Below are 19,705 nucleotides of genomic sequence, written 5' to 3' on the forward strand. Positions count from 1 at the left end.
TAAAATTGTCTGCCATTTTCCGTTTCGCTTTATAAACAGCTCTTGTCTCAGTGAAAATCTGTTGTAATTGCCGTCGTGTGACGTCAATTGCTTTCGGCCAAGGTGAGTAAATTTAGTTTGTTGACTTACCGCATGAAGCCGCCGCTGCCGGTGGCGATCATCTGGTGATGATGATGATGTTGCTGTTGCTGCTGGTAGAGATGTTGCTGTTGCTGTTGCTGATGCTGCCGCAGACCGTGGGCCATGTCCCCAAAATCGATGCTGCTACTGCCGCCACTCATAGCCGGATGACGGTGTTGTTGCTGCTGTTGTTGTTGCTGCTGCTGCTGCAGAGGAAGTGGGTAGAACTGCTTACTCAGGATAGTGATTCCTCCGCCGCTAGCAGTGCTGGTTATGCTACCCGATCGACTGCCTCCGTGCAAGGATGCAGCATGATGGGTCTGGATATTGGGATTGGAATGCGGCGATCCTGCCGGCGATGATGTAGCAACGGCTGCAACAGCGGGATATGAGATCAACTGTTGCTGCTGCTGCTGCTGCTGCTGCGGAGTAGGAGGAGGAGGAGCAACTGCTGCTGCTGCTGCCACCGATGTTGCCGATGGAAATGTGGTTTTGTGGGAGCCATTGGCCAGCAGCGAGGGCGAGGGCGAGTGCGTCGACATGGTCAGGCGGTTCGACTCCGGCGTGTGGGCAATGCTCGTGTAGTGCTGAGGAAACAGAAACCGAAAAACAAAAGTAAGCGAGGGAAAACAAGCCAGTTAGAGGTGAGCAGACACGGTGAGAAATGCACAGGTTAATCATCAGCCCAATGATGACGTAATCAGTTCACATTTTACTAGATTTGAAGGGTTCGTTCTTTTTAAATAGATTATGAAATTTTATATTTTTTAGATGTTACACTTCACTAGTTCACAAATTTCAATTTATACATTTTTGATAAACCATTTTATTGGCAGATTTTTCTTCCTGTGCACTGGCTGACTTTTTCAAGTGGGCTGTCTATGGGGTCTGAGCTGCTGGGCTGGGCTGGATCGGGCTAAGCATTATACGTACCATCTGCAGGACATCGCACTCCTTAGGCACCACGTGCAGCGTGAGGACCGCCGGCGTCTGCTTGATCATCGAGACGATGGTGCTGTAGGCGATGCCAGCGATGGGCTGGTTGTTAACCATCAGCACGCGGTCGCCCGTCTGCAGGTTGGCGAGGTGGGCCGGTCCGTTCGCCTGCACCTCTTTGATGAAAATGGTCTCCATCGCTTTCACTTGGTACGGCGGCAGCGACGTCAACGACGTCGGAGACATTGGCTCCAAACCGGTGATTCCGCCGCCGCCGCCACCGCTGCTGCTGCTGCTGCTGCCGGCCAAACTGGAGGCTTCCTACACAGCCAAGCCAAGCCAATCCAGCCAAACGAGAGAAGAGAGAGAAGAAATTTGTTGAGTTTCAGTTGGATGCACAGTCAGGGTTGTGTAAATAGACACTAAATTTAAATAGTAATCCACGTACAGTAATATCCAGATTTTTATCTAGATAATATAATAAATAAATAAATATGGTATCAAATATAATTTCCCGAACATTTTCCACATAGACAAAATTAATTAAAAAAGGGGGAAATTTATATCTTTGATTTACAAGAAAACTTTTTCAAATAATTACTATGAATTCAATTTAAAATATTTGTTTTATTAGTTTTTTTAAATATAAGTAAACAATTTAATTAATTAATATTTAAAATAATTGTTTTATTAGTTATTTCAATATTTGTAAAGTATTTCTGATGTTTTTTAAGTTTTATTTTGAATTAATGTTGCCAGTCAGTCCTATTATTATGAACACAGGCGTCGTGGCAAGTCGTGAAGCAACAACGTTTTTAAAGGAGACTGTGGAATAGATTAGGCTTCGGGAGGGAAAGAGAAAGAGCGCGAGCTTGAAAAGAGAGTGGTGAGAGCGAAGTTTGTAATATCAACAAAAATGAAAACCGACACAAAAAAGTGAAGTGAGCAAAACAGAAATTAGTGCAAAAATAAAAACACAAAATATATATATATATACCTATATAAATCGGAAATAAAAGAGAAAGGTAGGCCTAAAGACATTCAAATACCCTAACCGTTGCATTCGTAAAAAAAAATGTATGTATAAAATTAAAGGTAGGCAGTAAGTATTCTTAATATTTCCTTTTCATTATCTTAAATCCAACAACGTGTTACGTTGAAGAGCATGAATCCAACAACATGTAATGTTGAAGAGCATAACTCCAAAGCTAATCAAAACACCAAGAAAATCATCGCGCTGGTGTCGAAGGAAGGCGATTTATTCTATGTGCCACTCAAAGACTTTGAGTGTGCTACCAATGTTATGCGGGTAATGCAGATTTATGAAACCGATGATTCGTTCCCATTGCCACGGGTTTCAACATTTATTTTGGGTACGATTATAATTTGGGCGCTATTCTACAAGGACGATAAAATACGAGATCGACTTTTGGAATGTAAACTTGGACAACCTTCCTGAACTTATAGAGGCTGCCGAATACATGGGTATTAAGGCCCTATACGACGGCTGTGTCGTTATGGCCAAAAGGATGAAGGCGAGGAAGACCTCAAACTAAGACCTGCGGAAAGTAGATTCCAACCGAAAACGCTATATTAGCATATTATTTATGCTGTTTAATTAAAATATAAATTATAAAAAATATTATAACAATAACTCAATTTTTGTAGGGTATGTCAGACGTCGCATTAATAAAAGACAAAAATCAAAAAGAAAGCAGAAAAAGCAAAAGCGCCAATTTGAATAAGTCGCGCGTGCGCTGCGCTCACGTAACAGCGACGCTGACTTCGGCAGCGACCAAGCAGAGCGCACAAGAGATGGAGAGAGCAAAGAGAGAGCGTACGATGACTAATTTTGCTTGACCGGCGCTCATGCGCATGCGCAGCAGCTCTTTTCTGTTGCTCTCACGCCCCTGCCTCTCACTTCCTTTGCATCTAATTGCGAGGCAGCAAAGGAGTATATCCAAGGATATCTAGTGAGGGCTGTCCGTTTTTTAATTTCAATATTTGCTGTATTTTTTGTTTTATTAAGTCCCCAGAATCCCATGAGCTTAAAGTATAGTACATTGGGGGTGGAGGGGGAGTGGTTTATTAAAGTCCTATTTTCTTTCTCTTCTTACTCACCTGTGGCCAGCTGGACGTGGCCGTTGAGGAGGCAGTTGCCGTCGCCGCGGCATCATCTTCCGGCGGATAGGCAATAAAGTGGCGCAGCGTGAATCCAAATCCCTGATTTGGTCGCCGGCAGATGACGATGAGCTTCGGCTGGATGGAGGAAGCGGCCAGAGCGGCATTGTTGGCTGCGGCTGCTGCTGCCGCCGCCGCTGCCGCTGCCACCGCTGCTGCCGGTGTGGCCACCGCTGAGGCTGCCTGTGCTGCTGACTGCGCTGCGGCAGCGGCGTTTGAGTTTTGTAACATTTTGTTGCTAGTTTATATTGTATTTATTTTTCTGTTTTTTTTTTTTTTGTTGTTTATTGTTTGTTGTGTACTCCTCTCTCTTTGTTTTAGCACTCTTTCTCTTTCGGTGGCTGCTGTTGTGGTTTTGGTGGTTTCAGTTGTTTTTGTTTTTCCAATTTGTCGTGCGGTTAAGATAAGTTTTGTATTTATTTTTTAAAATATTTTATTTAGGCGGTCAACCTTTTGGTGGCATCCTCATTTGTGCGGCGGTGGGTGTGGGTGCTCCTCCTTCTTCATCCACCTCTGGGTCTTCCCCTTTCCTTATCCACCGATATATATACTTAATATATTTACTGTTTATATTATATATTTACTTCATATATAATATTCTTGGGGATTTTTCATCTACTCCTTGGTATGATGCATTGCAAATTTTCGATGTGGTTGCGGCGGCACGAGGCCCATCGTACCGATTGTTATTACCATAGTACTGAGAATACTGTTTATTCTGTGTGATCAATGATCAAGCGATCGATCAATTGTGGTAACGGAGGGGTAAGCATCTAAAATAAGAAACAGGGAAAATATTTAAATTAATTTGTATAGTTTATAACATTTTAAATATAGGATGATATAACCTAAGAGTAGCGTGTATACAAAACTTACACATTTATGAGAATAGAATTTACTATTTTTCTGTGAAAAACCGCCACTTTAACTTCTACTAAAAAAGCTGGCTTAAATGTTCTTGGCATCAGCACACTCTTAACCCCCTAAAAATTATAACAATTTGGGGGGGTTCACATATGGAAATGGTAAGTTGGTAGAGGTTGGCGGTCAACCAAAAAATGCGACGAGGCGTGTTACACTTTTTAGACCCCCGCCCCCCTCAGCTGCGATTTGACGGTCAATGTCCAACATTTGAATCTGTTTTCGGCTTTTTTTTACTGTATTTTTTATGCTTCGTAATTAAAGCTGGAAAAGGTTTGCTTTGTTTCGGTTCGCTTTTTGTCTTTTGGGCCTTTGGTTTATTCAGTTGGGTTGTTTTTCTTTTTTTTTTTCAGTTAGCTGGTAGTAAAAAGCACTTAACTAACTGTACATGGACGGACATATGGACCGATCGTAATATTCGGCTCTATGGCACTATGATGATATAATGCCGTTTATTACCACAGAAAAAAACAAGAAAACAAATAAAATATTTAAGTCAGCTGAAGACTAAACAAAACCCCTGGTTCAAAAAGAAGTCTTGCTTTTATTTTACTTAATTTTTATAAATACGAAAAATTGATATACATATATATGATCTGTGGTTCAATAAAAAACTCAAAGACTTGATATTAAATCTTTAAAAGTTACAACATACATCATAGTATGTTGTGTCAAAAATATCATCATTCCTATATCTCCTTTCAACTCGTTTTGCATTTCTAGTCTCCAGTAGCAATAAGATAATTCTATATTTTTGTCGTCGCCTTAAATTTTCTATTCCATTTCCCGTAACAGTAAGTAATCTCAATATTTCGTTTTCATTGTTGTAAATCCCAGAATTGAAACTTTCAGAGCTCTCGAGCTTATCAAGATGAACGTCCTGCTTAAGTCGAAGGAAGGTGAGGTTTTCAAAGTGTCAGTTAGGATCATGAAATGTGCTTCTAATATAATGTGGATGACTGAGAAATATAAAATCGAGGGCCCGTTTCCATTGCACCGCATTAGCTCAATGATTTTGCACAAGATCATATCTTGGGCAGATTACCACAAGAATGACCCTTTGCCAATGGATGATGACAATGAAGATGAGGACACCGAAGGCGATATTGATCCTTGGGATGCCAAATTGCTTAACGTTGACGCGGCTACTATGTCTGAAATTGTGGAGGCGGCCGATTGCTTGGGCATCAAGGCTCTATGCGCCACCTGTAAGGCTCTGACCAAAACGCTTAAAAAGAAGAAAACCTCAAACTAGAGAAATACGATACACTAAGCCACGGAGTCTGACACAGTTGTTAATTATTTTGTTTATATTTTATTTAACCAGCATGCACGGTAAAAAAAAATATATATAAAAATATTTATATATATATAATCATAATTTTAATTCTGAGAATACTCTTAACCTATTAACCAACCCAATTTGTGTAAATTTTCAAATAGCAAACTTTAAGAAGGACAAGTTAATGGGGAAAACAAATATAAAGCACCGGAAATTCAAGGCAATTTCCCTTCTTTCAGTTTTTATGATCATTTACATATTTTACGGAAAAGTTGAAGCAGAGACAAACTATGTAGTGCAACTATTTCTATAACTTATTAACGACAACTAGAACTGCGCCGCACATTCAAAAGCAAATAAAATGGCACAACAATGAAAAGGAGGCTTTATTATTTTGTTGTTTTCATTGAAAAATGATCGCAGAAATTAAAGAAAAATTACAAACAAAAATTCTGACATAACTACAACTCTCGAATTAATTTTCATTATTAACAGTAGACAATTTGTGTTTTTTTTTTAATGGCAAACAATAGAAATGAAACCCCCCGTTGATTTAATTTGTGTTTCAGCTATTGCTGGGTCTTTGAACTTTAAGGGAGAAACAATATGTAACCCGCGGAGTTTCGTTTAATCAAGCCAAGCGATAAGGTCAAAGATCAAAAACCCCAAAATAATTAAAGGATTTTTTTTTTGTATTAAGTTATGATTCATGGTACATTTTGCTTAAACAAGAGAAATAAGTCAAAAATAGCAAGAAATATAAACGACAGGCAGCCGCAATAATAATTTGAGCTAAAACACATGTAATTACCCGCAAACAGATAGACGGACACAGCAGCAGATTGTTCAGATACTAGTCTCTATAATTGCCCCATTGTAATTGCATTGTCAAAGTTGCTGTTTGTAGATTTTTTTTTCATGAGGGAAACGAAATCAACTCAAGTGTGTCAAGTCATTCAAGGCGATATTTATATATAAAGGCCAATAAACCAAAGATAAGCAGATTTGAAAAGAGATAAACTTGAATGCTGGCAAATCATAAAAAAAAAATAATAAAAATTAAATTTAAAAAAATAATAGTAAACTAACATGCCTAATGAAAAGATTGTAACTAACTACTGTTTAGACCTGTGTAGACCTTGACTACTCCGTCGTTGCTCATATAGAAAAAACACCATATAACGACCTATATCATCTTATCAGCAATTGAACCGATAGTTAAACTGAAGGTTAAGCGATAGCCAAAACATAAAGATATAGGTTTAAAACCGTCTTAATTATATTTCAAGTGAGTTTGAATTTAGAAGAGTTATTTATGTATTTGTAATATTATCTCAATAGGCATTCATGGAAAAGTTACAGTGTAATAAGGAAACAAAATTATTTAAAAATTATTTAAAATTTTTGTAAATATTTGCACTGCATTTTATTATATTTAAATATATGTTAAATATTTATTATAAATATTTTAAATATATTTTTTATATTTATTATATATATTTTATATTTATCATATATATTTTATATTTATTATATATATTTTATATTTACTATATATATTTTATATTTACTATATATATTTTATATTTATTTAGTTTTCAGATTAATGTATATAATTTTTTTTTTCTGGTTACCGCCCCCTAAAAACCGAAATCCACTTCGATTGATGTAATTTTGTTGCCTGTTTTGCTTCTGCTTTTTTTTCTGATTGTTCAGACATCGTTTTAATACTTTTACCGTTGCTTTGCTCATTACACGCCTGTTCTGCCTTTAGTTTCCCCTTCGCCTCCACCAAATCTTAACATTATTTTCGTTTTTTATTATCGGTTTTTTGTTTTATTTTGGAATTTGATTCTCGGCCGAGAGAATACTTGTAGTGCAAAACAATCAATTTAATTGTTATCAAGAAGCAAAGTAAAAGAGGCAACAACAAAATTGTTAAGTATAGTCAATAAAGCCGGCAAACGATTCTCCGTGATATCATCGTTTTTCCCTCCTTCCCTTTTTGCCTTTTATTTGATTTATTTTTTATTGTTATCGAGAAGCGGAAAAAAGTAATACAAGTGGTTTCTTTTGTCAGGTAAAAGTTTAATGCGTTTTTTTTATATATTAATTATAATTGATTTAATATTTTTAAAGTTTTATTTCTAGCTTATACCCGGTTTACCACTATAAATATACTATCTTTCATAACTTTCCTATTTTTAGTAAAGGAAAAACTATTTTCCTTCCATTTCACTGTTATAATTAGTAACTTGCACGCTTTTTCTATTAATATTTTATGTTTCTTTATATTTAAAAATAGTTTATCCTTATTTTACGTTGAACTTGGATTCTTCTTTTAATAAGAATAATTGCCATGGACACAAGAATTCAAAAATAAACTTGGTCTTCGCTCGTTATTTAATTATAGTTCCGTAATCCTTGCTTTGGCACAACCTTTTTTAATTAGCCAGCTTATAGTTCACCCCTTTTTATTCTTGGCCACTTTTAATTGGCCCAACTAAGTGCAGCCTTTTCGCTGGCTATCTTTGGAACAACTGAGAGTATGGATTTGTAGCTCTGGCTTAAACGTTCGCTCCCATTCATTAAAACAAACTGCAATTAATTCGACAAAATTGAAACTCAATACGATTTTCCGATAAGATTTCATTAGTGCAAGCTATAAATAATTATTTTAGATGAATAAATATTTGTATGTGTAAATATAGTCATAAACAAGGGGGAGAATGTCTTTAAACTTTACTAAAAACCACAATATTTAACATGTAATATTAAGCAATGAACCTAAATAATTGTAAATAGTCACATTTAATTTTTGTATATATTTATTTGCTTTAATTGCTAACTAAATATAATTATTTATTTTAAAATCTCCAAAAGAAAGTCTTAAGTATTTAATTAAAGTTTTCATTGAATTAGTTTTTATAAACAAAAAATTAAAACGTAGTTATCAAAGTTAAAAAATCTTTTTTAAAAAAGTGTTAACCTATCTATTTACTACTTTTTGATATATTTACAGCCGTCTCTCTTTCCAGTTGCATTATCTTTCGTTTTATTTACAGTGTTCACCTGTCATTACAATTTATTTCTTTTTTTTTTTCATGATAGCTATTCCGACTTCATATCTGGCCAGATAATGAGTTTTATTTTATATATACGATATGACCCAACTTGGAATCGATATACAAAAAAACAACAACCAAAGTAAAATCGAGAAAGACACACGCGGGGGCCTCCAATTACGTGCAATTACATTTATACATTTCTTTTAAACAAAAAACAAAAGAAAGCGAGACAAAAAAATAAATAAATAAATTACAGATAATGCCGGTATACTATATGTATTGACTCCCATTTTTATTTCTTTGTCTATCAAATTCGCGGAATAAAAGTCGATAAAAAGCCGATATATGTGGTCTGTACATTAAGCTGACACGAGAGCGAAACAAAAGTACAATGCAAACAAACAGCGATATCAGCGATAAATCATTCATATGCTGGATCTAGTATATATGTATATATGTACACTCTCTATATAGCTGGGAAGCTACCGATCAGATTGCCGGGGCAATCTAACAAGATATTAACCTCTAAATGGGTGACTTGTTATAAAAAACCAAGCTAGGAAAGTATCTGAGCTGATTTTAAGGTTTAATAAAATATATATAATCGGAATATGTAAAAACAAAAATTTTAAAGGGATTTCAAATTCCTTTGCAAGGCATCTAAAAGTCAAGACATCCTTAAAGCATATAATTTTTAGCCTTAAAATTTGTATTGCATACTTTTAGACATCTTTTTTAAAGGATTCCAGTTCCAGTAGTGTTCTATATATATTCGTATTTTAATATAAAAAATAAATCACAGCGACAGTTTATATGTATATATGTCAACACTCTCTCCAGACCTCGTTCAAACACCGACCTAACCCAATTGGATCACAAACAAGCACATTTCGCCGCCGTAGCAGTATCAAAGGTTATCGCCACCTCTCGGAAACCCAACAAATCTGATCGAAGGAATCCATCAAAACAAAAACAAGCTGGGAAACATGAGGAAAAGTCGGTGAGAATATGAAAAATATTGTGGCAGACGTGCACATCAAAGGCCAGACAACCGACTGCCGATCCCGAGTATTAAGCACACCTAAACATATACCTCCTCCACTGGCTATACTATATTGGAACTGTCCCCTCTTTATCAGGGGTTACGGCCCCCTTCGGGGCGATGGTGTTTCCCTCCTCCCACGGGAGCGTGTGTGTGAGCCATTCAACTTGTTGCCAAGTGTCGCCGCCGATTCGGAATCGGAATAGCCATCATACACTTGCACAAAAAGCAACAAAAAAAAAAAAAGTAAAAAAAAAATAATACGAAAAGAGCAGGCAAAACAGCCCACAAATACACAGGGAAATAGCAATGTACCCAGGGCAGGCCAGCGATTTGTGTGTCTGTCTTGGCCTGGCGTCACTCACAATTTCAATTTCCATTTTATTTTCTTTTGGTGGAAGTGCGACCAACCTAGGGGTATATCGAATTCTATGATTATTTGGGAAATTATTTTTAATATTAAGTATTTTTCTTGAATTCTTTTAATTGTGAAGGTAAAGTACTTTAATTTTGTTTAAAACCTGAACAAATAAATCCTAGAAAACTTTTTGAACATGGAAAAAATTTAACAAATGTTTTTAATTAGAATTAGAAAAAACCTTAACTCTATATTGCTCGTTCTTTTTATTTTCTTGAAAAAACGTGTGGTGTTTAAGTGGTGTTTAAAGTTTAGTAAAATCCAAATCCAAAATTTAAGGATAAATCTGTATTTCAAGTTCACAAATTATATGGTTTTACAGGGTAATATTACGATCGAAAGCAAAAACAAGTCTTGATTACTTTCCATGCTCAATTTTGTTGTATTTTGTTGCTACGTTTATTTTCGAATTGTTTATTTAATGTTCTTGCAGCGTCGTCCGTCGGTCGATCGTTTGTTTGTTTGTGTTATGTGTTTTATGTCTTTTTTCCCGCACAGTTTTCCTTCCTCTATTATCAGCTCATGGGTAGTAGGTAAGGTGGATAAAAAAGAGGGCGGCGGCGGCGCTGCAGGAAAATTATTGGTCCAGCTGAGAGACTCGAACGCCTTGCCTTGCCATGCCCTGGACTTGCCTTGCCTTGCCTTAATAATCTAATTTCTGACAACTGACGGCAAATCAATAAATGAAGTGGAAAATGGAAACATCATCATCTTGTTATTCCTGCGCCCCCTCTCGGAGAAAGAGACAGGAATAGACGGAGACAGAGAGGGGAATCAGCTACCTTGACCTCATTCAACGACCTTTTTTCTTCTGCTTTTTTGTTCAGAGATGAGAGGGGAAATCTATATGTTTTCCCGAGGGACGCGAAGTGGAAAACTGCTTGCGTGCTAAGCTTTTTCTTCTTCTCAAATTCGTGTGTGTGTTTAGTTGCCTTGTATTATATCATCATTAAACGGTTTACCGCCAAAAAATATATAAAAGAAAATAAATAAAATCAATGAAAAACCACAGAATCGACTCTCAATCGAGGCAAATAGTACAAAAGTTCTTGAACTCTCTTCCACTTGTCAATTGTTGAAACAAATAAAGAAATAAACTTGGGTTAGAAATGGGCCGCAAAATATACAAGCAAATACGAAAAAAAAAAAAAAAAAAAAAAATAGAAAACAGCTAAAGAATTAGTTCAAAGAAATTAAAATAAAAAGAACAAATTTTGGAATTAAATTTGTTTTAAGTAAAAAAAAAACAGGAATTAATTTAAATATGAGAATATACTTGAAATTTCAATAATATATGTACATACAAATTTTCAAAAATAAAATTAAAGTTAAAAAATAAATAAAAATTAAAAATAAATAAATTAAAAATTTAAAAATTAAATTAACTAATAATGAAATAAGGTAATGAAAACTTCAATAAAACTATTCCCCAGCTAAGGTAATAACACCATGTAACATAAGACTCAACATGTTTTATATGTTTATTTATAATTTTAAAACAAATTTGTTTTTTCCAGTGCATAACAACTGGCAAAAGAAGAAGCAAAGGCAACATCCCAGGAATGTTCATTACAGAATGTTGTGCCAAGAACATAAGCAAATATTTTGGGGAATGTTAGAGCCACACAACCAGGAAGAGAAGCAGTATGTACTTTATGCTAAAAAGTACTTTAATTTAAGCTAAAAGAAAGACTTGTAACATGAACTAGCTACTCAACATCCCATTTATCAGATAATTTTCTTGGTTTAAACAAGGCTTTTCTTATATATTTTTGTTTTGGCTTAATATCAGCATAAATGATTAATTAAGCTCCAAAATCCCACATATCTGGTATTACCATATTCTTATTTATTCGTACGACACGTACATATGTGTACATATTGCGTATATATTCCGTTTTTCAATCATTATCTGTGCATTCTTCGAGTATGATTAATGATTGTTCGTGTAGATCTTTCTTTTTCTGGCTCTTTGACAAATGTAATTTAAGCGAATTAATAATAAATTCGTGTAAACATTGTCGTTTTCTTCTTCTTCCCAAGAGTATTCAATGACGTAAACGTTTGAATAAACTCAAAGATTTGTCACAAGATTGTGTCATTGAGAAATACTATATAATATCCACGATAATCATGATCATATAATGCATTTCTAAATTAAATGTTCAATTCACGTAACTTTTTCTTTAATTCCCAAATCCATTGCCACTCGCCTTAGATCGAAAGAAAAACCATCTAGGAACCCAGAATAGGCTAAACCAAAGAGTGAAAATATATAGATATATGTACATATATACAAAACAAACACAGGGCAGAAAGAATAAACAAAACCAACAGTTCTAAAGTAAACAAAAAATATAAAACGGCAATAACAGAAAATGATATTGTACGCGCGCGTAGCTGATATAAAACCTAAAAGGAGGGGAAAGAATGTGGTTCGACCCTCGGCAACGACAGAAAAATAATTCGAAAAAATATATATGTATGTACCAAAGGAGAGGAAGATCGAGAGGGAGGGAGGAGGGGGATTTTGTGCACTATGCAAATGACCTGCCCCACAATGGCATCGTCCCACTCGGCATTGTTTCCGCCCCCATTCCCTCCCCCCGTCTTTGGCAGCATTTAATTTGCAATTATTCAGGCCTTTGACCAATTTATTAGAGAGTCCCAGTCTCGGCCAAGCAAAACAGAAAAAACCAGAAAAGAAACTTGTATGGCACACAACACACTTGATGAACGAAATTATTTCTCTCTATGTAGGGAGAAAGAGTTTTATAGAACCGAATTGCCCTTTAAATTGTTTTAAAATTATTTTGAATAGATCCTAAACAAAAACAAGGCTCGATTTAATTTAATTTAATTCTTAATTTTAATTAATTAAAATGAATTAACCGCAACTTTTGAAAACACTTTCTTAAAAGGTATATTTAATAACCCATAAACGGGAGTGGAGAAAACAGTCCACTTTATAGTCGCTGTTGTGTTGCTGTTATTGTTTTTTGTTTTTTTTTTTTTTTTTTTTTTTTTTTTTTTTTTTGTTAAATTATTATTATTATTATTGTTGCTCATTGACATGGATTCTTCGAGTTCAATTGGAAGTGAACTGTAAATGTCGAATTATCGCAGACGCAAGATCTTTGCACCGACTTCTCTCATTTTATGAAGTAGATTCTGTGTACTTCACTTTTATTTTGTATTATTCGTTTTTTCCTTTTGTTTCTTTTTCGAGTTTTTCTGTAATTTTTTCTTTGCTTTTTGATGACTCTTCCAACATTTGATTTTTTTTTTTTTTTTTGAATCTTAATTGAAAATTGCTTTTAGGTCTCACTGGTTACGTGACTATTTGCATGTTGCAATAACAACAATGTACATATACTATTCATTCATTGTCCCTCTTTCACACTCTGCCTAAATAACGTTTTCCAGTTTCGAATTATGAAAAATCCCCACATAAAAAAAAAATAAATTACTCGAGGCTGTATTGTTGTTAGTTTGTTGATAAATTGCAAAGTCATTTTTTCGGTGCATCACAAAACTCAATTAGAGAGGCGGAGAGGGCGGGCTTGGCTTCCAGTTGCACTTGCAAGTTTTTCGTTGTTCATAGTTCATGATTTTTCTTTTTTATTTAAATTTTGTTTTGTGAGAAGCTTTGGGCCATGAACTGAAACCTTTGGTGTGGAAAAGGGGCGAAGGGCGGCTGGTTAAACCTGAGATTTAAGATTTCCATTTAATAGTTTGAAATCATGACAAGAGGTTTTTCTTTATTTCTCAAAAAGAAGATTCTTTATAATTAATAAATATAAAAAAGCATATAGTACATTTCCTATTTAAAAAAAAGAGGAAACTGTTCTCTATTTACCTTATTAATGCGTTCTTTGACTGGAATTGTCCTATATCCAACGGTGTTATTTCAACTTCTCTAAGTGGAAGTCAAGCTGAAAATAAGCCAAATAAAAGAAAGGTTAGATAAATGCAAAATGGGGATTAAATAGAAAGTGTAATAATACATAAAACTAAATTAAATTAATTTACAAATTGCAAAGAAATATTCAAGGAAATCCCATAAGGGATCGAATCTCTGCTGCTGGTATTAAAAGCATTATTATCAGATCACTTACGAACCAACCGAACCCCCTTATAAGCCCTCAACTTATCCCTGAACTTATCATATCAGTTACGAGTCCTGTAAGTAATCCCTTAACTGGCTTCCATTCATCTTCAGGCCAGATTTTGACAATGTGATGGATGGCCTTTTTTGTGACTCTCCAAGGATTATTTTTGACCGATGTAGTAATCCGAAAAGTGTTTGATTCTAATTCTAATGGGATCTGCTGTTCAGAAGGAGGCTTGTGTGTTCCGGGGTTGATTTTGCTAATCAACCTGATTGGATTTGGTTTTTATGCAATTATCTTTGTCATTTTAGATCTTATTAGATTTGGTTGGTTGGAAAAAGGGTTTAAAAGGGTTTTTAGAGGATGCTAACGGGGGTTGCTATAAGGTCTTTATGATCCCAAAATATTAAACTTTTTCAGTGGCCACTTTTAAGATTAATAAACGGACATAACACATGTTTTAATTTTCGAATATTCTAAGAAATTAATATACTCTGATTCCAGCAAATTATAAAACACATTTAAGGTGTTTTAATCTATCGCTTGTTCGCCCTTTCGGGCTGAAGCTCGTCTCAAGTGTTTACTGTACGCGAAAGCGAAAACAATGGAAATCTGTACGGACGGAAGGCATACACATATTCTTACCATATTCGTAGGGGGTGTGTGTGTATATTTAATTTCATAATGAAGGCTCCAAGTGCATACTCATGTTAAAAATAGCAGAGGTCTGGGTCTGGGTCTGAGCCTGGTCTTCTGGAAGTACTCACACCCACAACCATAACCACCCACCCACCACCACCGCCCCCTGAATCACTTTCAGCACCAGATTGCATCCACTTTAAAATCCATTTATGAATGAGAAACAACAAAGGGTGGCGGTGGCGCATTGGACCTTTTGGGTTCCGCGAGGCTTCTGGGGGTTCTTTCCTTCCTTATATTTTTTTTTGTTTTTGTATTTGGACAGAGGGTTGGTTTTTGGGAGATCCAGCGGGGGGGACTTTCCTGCCCTGCTCATTTCACGCATGCAACTGGGAGTGGAAATCCCACCGAGCTGAAAACCTTCATAATGAGTATTCAAAATGCAATTCACAGACGACAGAAAATGGGGAGTAGAAACAAGGCTGTGGGGGTAATGTTGGGCGGGATAATGGGGTTGGGTTGGGTTGTGGGGGGTGGACAGGAAGAGGGTTGCATATGTGTCGTACAGGGGTTGCTGCAAACATATGCATAATCCCAAGGATTTATGTACAGAGGCAAAAAAAATTTTTTTAATTTAGTAGTAATGTGTTTCTAAATATTTAAAAATAAATTTAAAAAAAAAATATTATACATTTCTCTGACCAAGTTTTATTTTATTTACTTATACTTATAAGTTCACTTTTGCCGATTTGATAAGAAAATATTAGAGTTTAATAAAATAACACTTTCCAAATGGGTATAAGTAATTATTACTCTCTTTTTTTCTCTGTGCAACCCCACTCTTATTCGTTGTTGATGTTTTTTTTTTTAGTATTTAGATTTAAAATTTGGTACAGTTTCAGTTTCAAGTTGTAAAGACAAACACTGCGGGGCACTGGTAAATTGGATACAACTCTCGATCCCTTTCGCACACTCTCACTCTCTCTCTGTCTGGCCTGCCTGTCGCTCTCTCTTTCACTTGCATTCGGTAGACTGCAGTTCAATGCAATCTGCCAAAAGAGAAAGAGAGAAGGGGATGTGAAGAGAGCTGAAGCTTAAGCTGTAGAAAACGGATAGAGAGGATGCACTTTGTTACAATGAGAAATGATTTTTGTACCGTTACATTTAAAAATTTTGAAAGGTTTCCAAAAATTGTAAAAGGTGTGACCACATTAAGGAAAATAAATAGTGTTTAATAGTACTTCAGGTACATTATCCATAATTATTTCCGAAAATAAAATATTATGTAAAGAATATTGTTCTAAGCTTTATTAAATATATATGTAGGTGGTTATGCCCTTAAATTTTAATTAATTTCATTTTTCGTACCCATTAAAAATGTCTCTCAGCCACAATTCATGGAAAAACTGTTCGAAACAGATGCATTTTCTTAATTTCCGGAAAGGCGACAGTGACATGTAATCAGTGGCGATTAAGCCACGTTTTTTATAAGAAAAGATTAACTTTTAGAAAAGGTTTAAAAAGAAAGTGACACAATAAAAACTTATCTAAATTCAAATTCACAAATTAATTAAAGTTTTACAATTATTTACCAAGAAATGCTTCGTTTATATTTTAAATTTGGTTTTCACTGTCTTGGGCTTTCAACCCTGGCTTCCTTTTCTGTAATGTTTTTTTTTATGATTACACAAGGGGAAGACCCATCGGAATCAAGGGGCTGGAGGGGCAGAGAGAGAGAGAGAAAAAGATAGAGAGAAGGAGACAGTTCAAGGACCAGGCCACAAAACAGGCCGCAAAACGCATTGCAAACCGGCTTAAGTTTCAGCATTAAAATCAAGTCAGTGCCAAGTCACGGGAACACAGAAAGAAATTTATATATATTAAATATTTAAAAATATTCTTAATATATGTATATCTTTTATTTATATTTAACATTATCACAAAAATAGCTTTTAAAAGCGAGTCATTTTAAATTCTGAATTTTCATATAATTTCAAATTAATTGGAAATAAACTAATAAAAAGTTAACTCCATATTTTATTTTAAGTGCACACAGTATACATATACACACACATCGATGCAATATTGTATAAAGGAGAAGGAGAAGAAGAAGAAGCAGGAGCTGCAACTTCAAGGCTCCTTGACTTGTCATTGTTGTTGTTTCTCTTTCAGTTATTGTTGTTGTTTTTGTTGTTATCTGTCGCATCCTCCGCAGAAGTCGTTACATTGTGAAAATAGAGAGAATCATGATGGGTAAGAGCGATAGAGAGAGATAGACTAAGAAGATGAAATGGAGAAAGGATGCTAGATAGGGAGAGAAGATGGGTGCCCTGCAGAAGAAACGGAAATTGCACACATAAAGTCAAGAGAGTTCTCCCTTTCGGCCACTTCACTCGCTTTCTCTCTCACACACTCTCTATTACTCTCGCTCTATCTCTTTTTCCCTTTCTATGCATCTAGCATCCTTAAAGATACTTCTTCGAAGCCAAGTTCAAATCTCCACTTGAAGAAATTGAAGATGCATTGTTTGTATAAGCTTTTGTATAAACTATTATGATAGAATGATCCCGAATACCCTAGTCTTTTCAAAAAGCCAAAAGATATGTATTACATTTCAGAACGCGTTCCATTAATGTAGTAATATATATATTGCTAGCTCTTTTTGGACTCCAATCCATTACATTATAGATTCTTCTTAAACAGTACCTGGAGCGTATAGAATAATATGAATCGACCAGACCAGTTTAATATCAAACACTCGCTCTGATAGTGGTGCCTTGCCCCCATTCTGGTGACAATATTAACCATTTTAACTGATAATTATACAATTTGATAAGATTACAAGCCCAGGTTCCTTTTCTCACAACTTGAACTGGTCTCGCAACACAGTCTATTTGTGCTCAGTGTACCGAGGGATTCCCTTGCTTTATTGCAATAGATGCGAATGCAATTGGCAAAAGCTTTTATCTATTGATTCACTTAAACGCAATTTCCTGTGCACTTCAAGGAAAACGCACAGGCAAAGGCAAAGGAAACAGGGCGGTGCTGGGAAAAGGAAGGAAATCAAGTTATCTGTGCGATGCAATCCTCGCAGAATGAATGCAATCTACTTAGCTGGAATCGAATTGAGATTATTGAATGAGAAGAGAGTCATTGGGAGGAAAAAAAAAAAGAAATGCAAGGAAGTTGCAAAAAATCGACGGAAGACTTGGGTGATATCTCTATACTTGAACTTTACTGGGGCAGATTCTTGAACATTCTTCACATTTTATTTTCTTAGTAGGTTTTACAGGTACTTCTTCACCTCAAGGCTCTTTTTTGCAGTATGTTTAACAATTTACTTTTATGATTCAGAACAGAAAAATATCTGAAAGCTGGTTTTGAATGCACTTCCGCGGAATTAATATTCATTCATACTTGCGCACTTCATTTTCCGGCCAATCCTTTCCCTTTTTTTTCTTATTCGTTTTTATTTACTCTCTGAAAACTCCTAAGCTCGTTTCCTTGAGCGAAGCTTTAGTGAATGCACTACATCTCCGTTTTCCTCCCCCTAATTTGAATGTCACCACCCCGACGACTACTAATACCTTACACAAAATACCACCCCCCTTTTCCTCGTCGCTTTTCCCAACCAGCTTTTCCTCGCCTTGCCTTTCCCGCTCTTCAGCTTTCTGCTCTTGACAATTACGATCGATATTTTACTGCCCTGCAGCTGTGCTTACCGCTCCTTGTTATTGTTGTTGTTGTTACTGTCGCTTGTTGTCGTTGTCACCGGTGAACATTAACAGTTAACAGAGACGCTAAGCATACACTAAAGAAAATAGGGGTCACACTTTTGTAAAAAGTTTAATTAAAAATCCTCATTGTTATATATTTTTTTAAGCCTTTTGCAACAGGTGTCTTACATATGCTTAGGTATATAATCACAAGACTAACAAATTACTGACCCAAAGTTAGTAAATGTTAACACAATGTTAAAGAAGTTAACCCACAATCTTTGACATAAATCAATAACTGTTTAGACTACTTATTAAAACTAATAATAGCAGACTTGATAATGGTTTTATTATGATAAAATAGTTCTGGATTTTCGCTTTATTATTTTATTTTTTACTCTGTATACCTTGGGTTTTTTTTTTTTGTGACTTTTGTTTTTACTCTAGTTTTGTTTCATTTTTTTTATTGTTTGTTGTAGTCAAGTGCTGTCCTCCAACGCATTTGCGTTCGCTTGTTCTCTGTTATAGCTCAATGCTACTTCACACTCCATTCCCCGTCTGCTACCCGATTTGCTTTCTGTTCCCTTCATTCCATTCCACAATATTCTGTTTGTTCAGTTTGTCTGTCTATAGCCAAGTGTATATAAGACTGTGTGCATGTCTAGTAATATATATAGATATATATATATATGTATATATGTATATTACATTATTATTATGAACTGATTTTTTAGGGAATTCATAATAATAATGTAATATTATCATAATTTAAAATACAAAATTTACTGATTCCTAATTACTAAAATATTCAGTTGTTTCATTAAAATTTTTTACCCAGTGTGTCGCTAAATTCTTACTTGAGAATTTTAAAGATTTTTTATTATATTCTAATAGAACATATTATGATCTATATTCTATATTCTAATATATAAATTTTTTTAATTTAAGTTAATGCTAAATTAAAAATTCAAAAACATGAGAAGCATTTAGAAACACTCTCCTCCATTTTTTATTTATTTTTTTTTATTCTCCATTCCAGTTTAGTTATACAATTGTTCTCACATTTTCCGCTATTGTTTTTCCCTTGCTCTCCGGACATTGTTTTTCTAATATGAGGAAACGGCTGGCAGGCAGACGGAGAGATAGCGAATAGCCACCCACTTGGACCACCCAACCACCACACCGCCCTGGTAGCTCGCCCCCTGATACCGTCACAACTTGACGCACGTGTCGAAAGCTTCCCAGCCCAGCCCAACCCAACCCAACAACA

The 19,705-nt window shown here is 35.3% G+C and overlaps 1 protein-coding gene and 1 pseudogene across 6 annotated transcripts in view; one reads left to right on the plus strand and one right to left on the minus strand.

Moving 5' to 3' along the window:
* Positions 1-19,705, minus strand: part of RhoGAP19D (Rho GTPase activating protein at 19D) — a 43,559-nt gene that overhangs the window by 17,281 nt on the left and 6,573 nt on the right. For 5 of the 6 annotated variants that reach the window (XM_017174685.3, XM_017174687.3, XM_017174688.3 and 2 more), the window contains exons 3-6: positions 13,828-13,903; positions 3,178-4,010; positions 1,054-1,377; positions 130-707 (exon numbers count right to left, since the gene is read on the minus strand). In XM_017174685.3, coding sequence (XP_017030174.2) covers positions 130-707; positions 1,054-1,377; positions 3,178-3,468 — 1,193 coding nt within the window. In that variant the 5' untranslated portion in view covers positions 3,469-4,010; positions 13,828-13,903. Of the gene's footprint in view, positions 1-129; positions 708-1,053; positions 1,378-3,177; positions 4,011-4,113; positions 4,394-13,827; positions 13,904-19,705 lie in introns of those variants that run through there. The other variant, XM_070288489.1, reaches the window with a different exon arrangement.
* On the plus strand, positions 4,800-5,511 carry LOC108080088 (S-phase kinase-associated protein 1 pseudogene; annotated as a pseudogene).

Source organism: Drosophila kikkawai, chromosome X, assembly GCF_030179895.1.
Source record: "Drosophila kikkawai strain 14028-0561.14 chromosome X, DkikHiC1v2, whole genome shotgun sequence".
NCBI classification, from domain to species: domain Eukaryota; kingdom Metazoa; phylum Arthropoda; class Insecta; order Diptera; family Drosophilidae; genus Drosophila; species Drosophila kikkawai.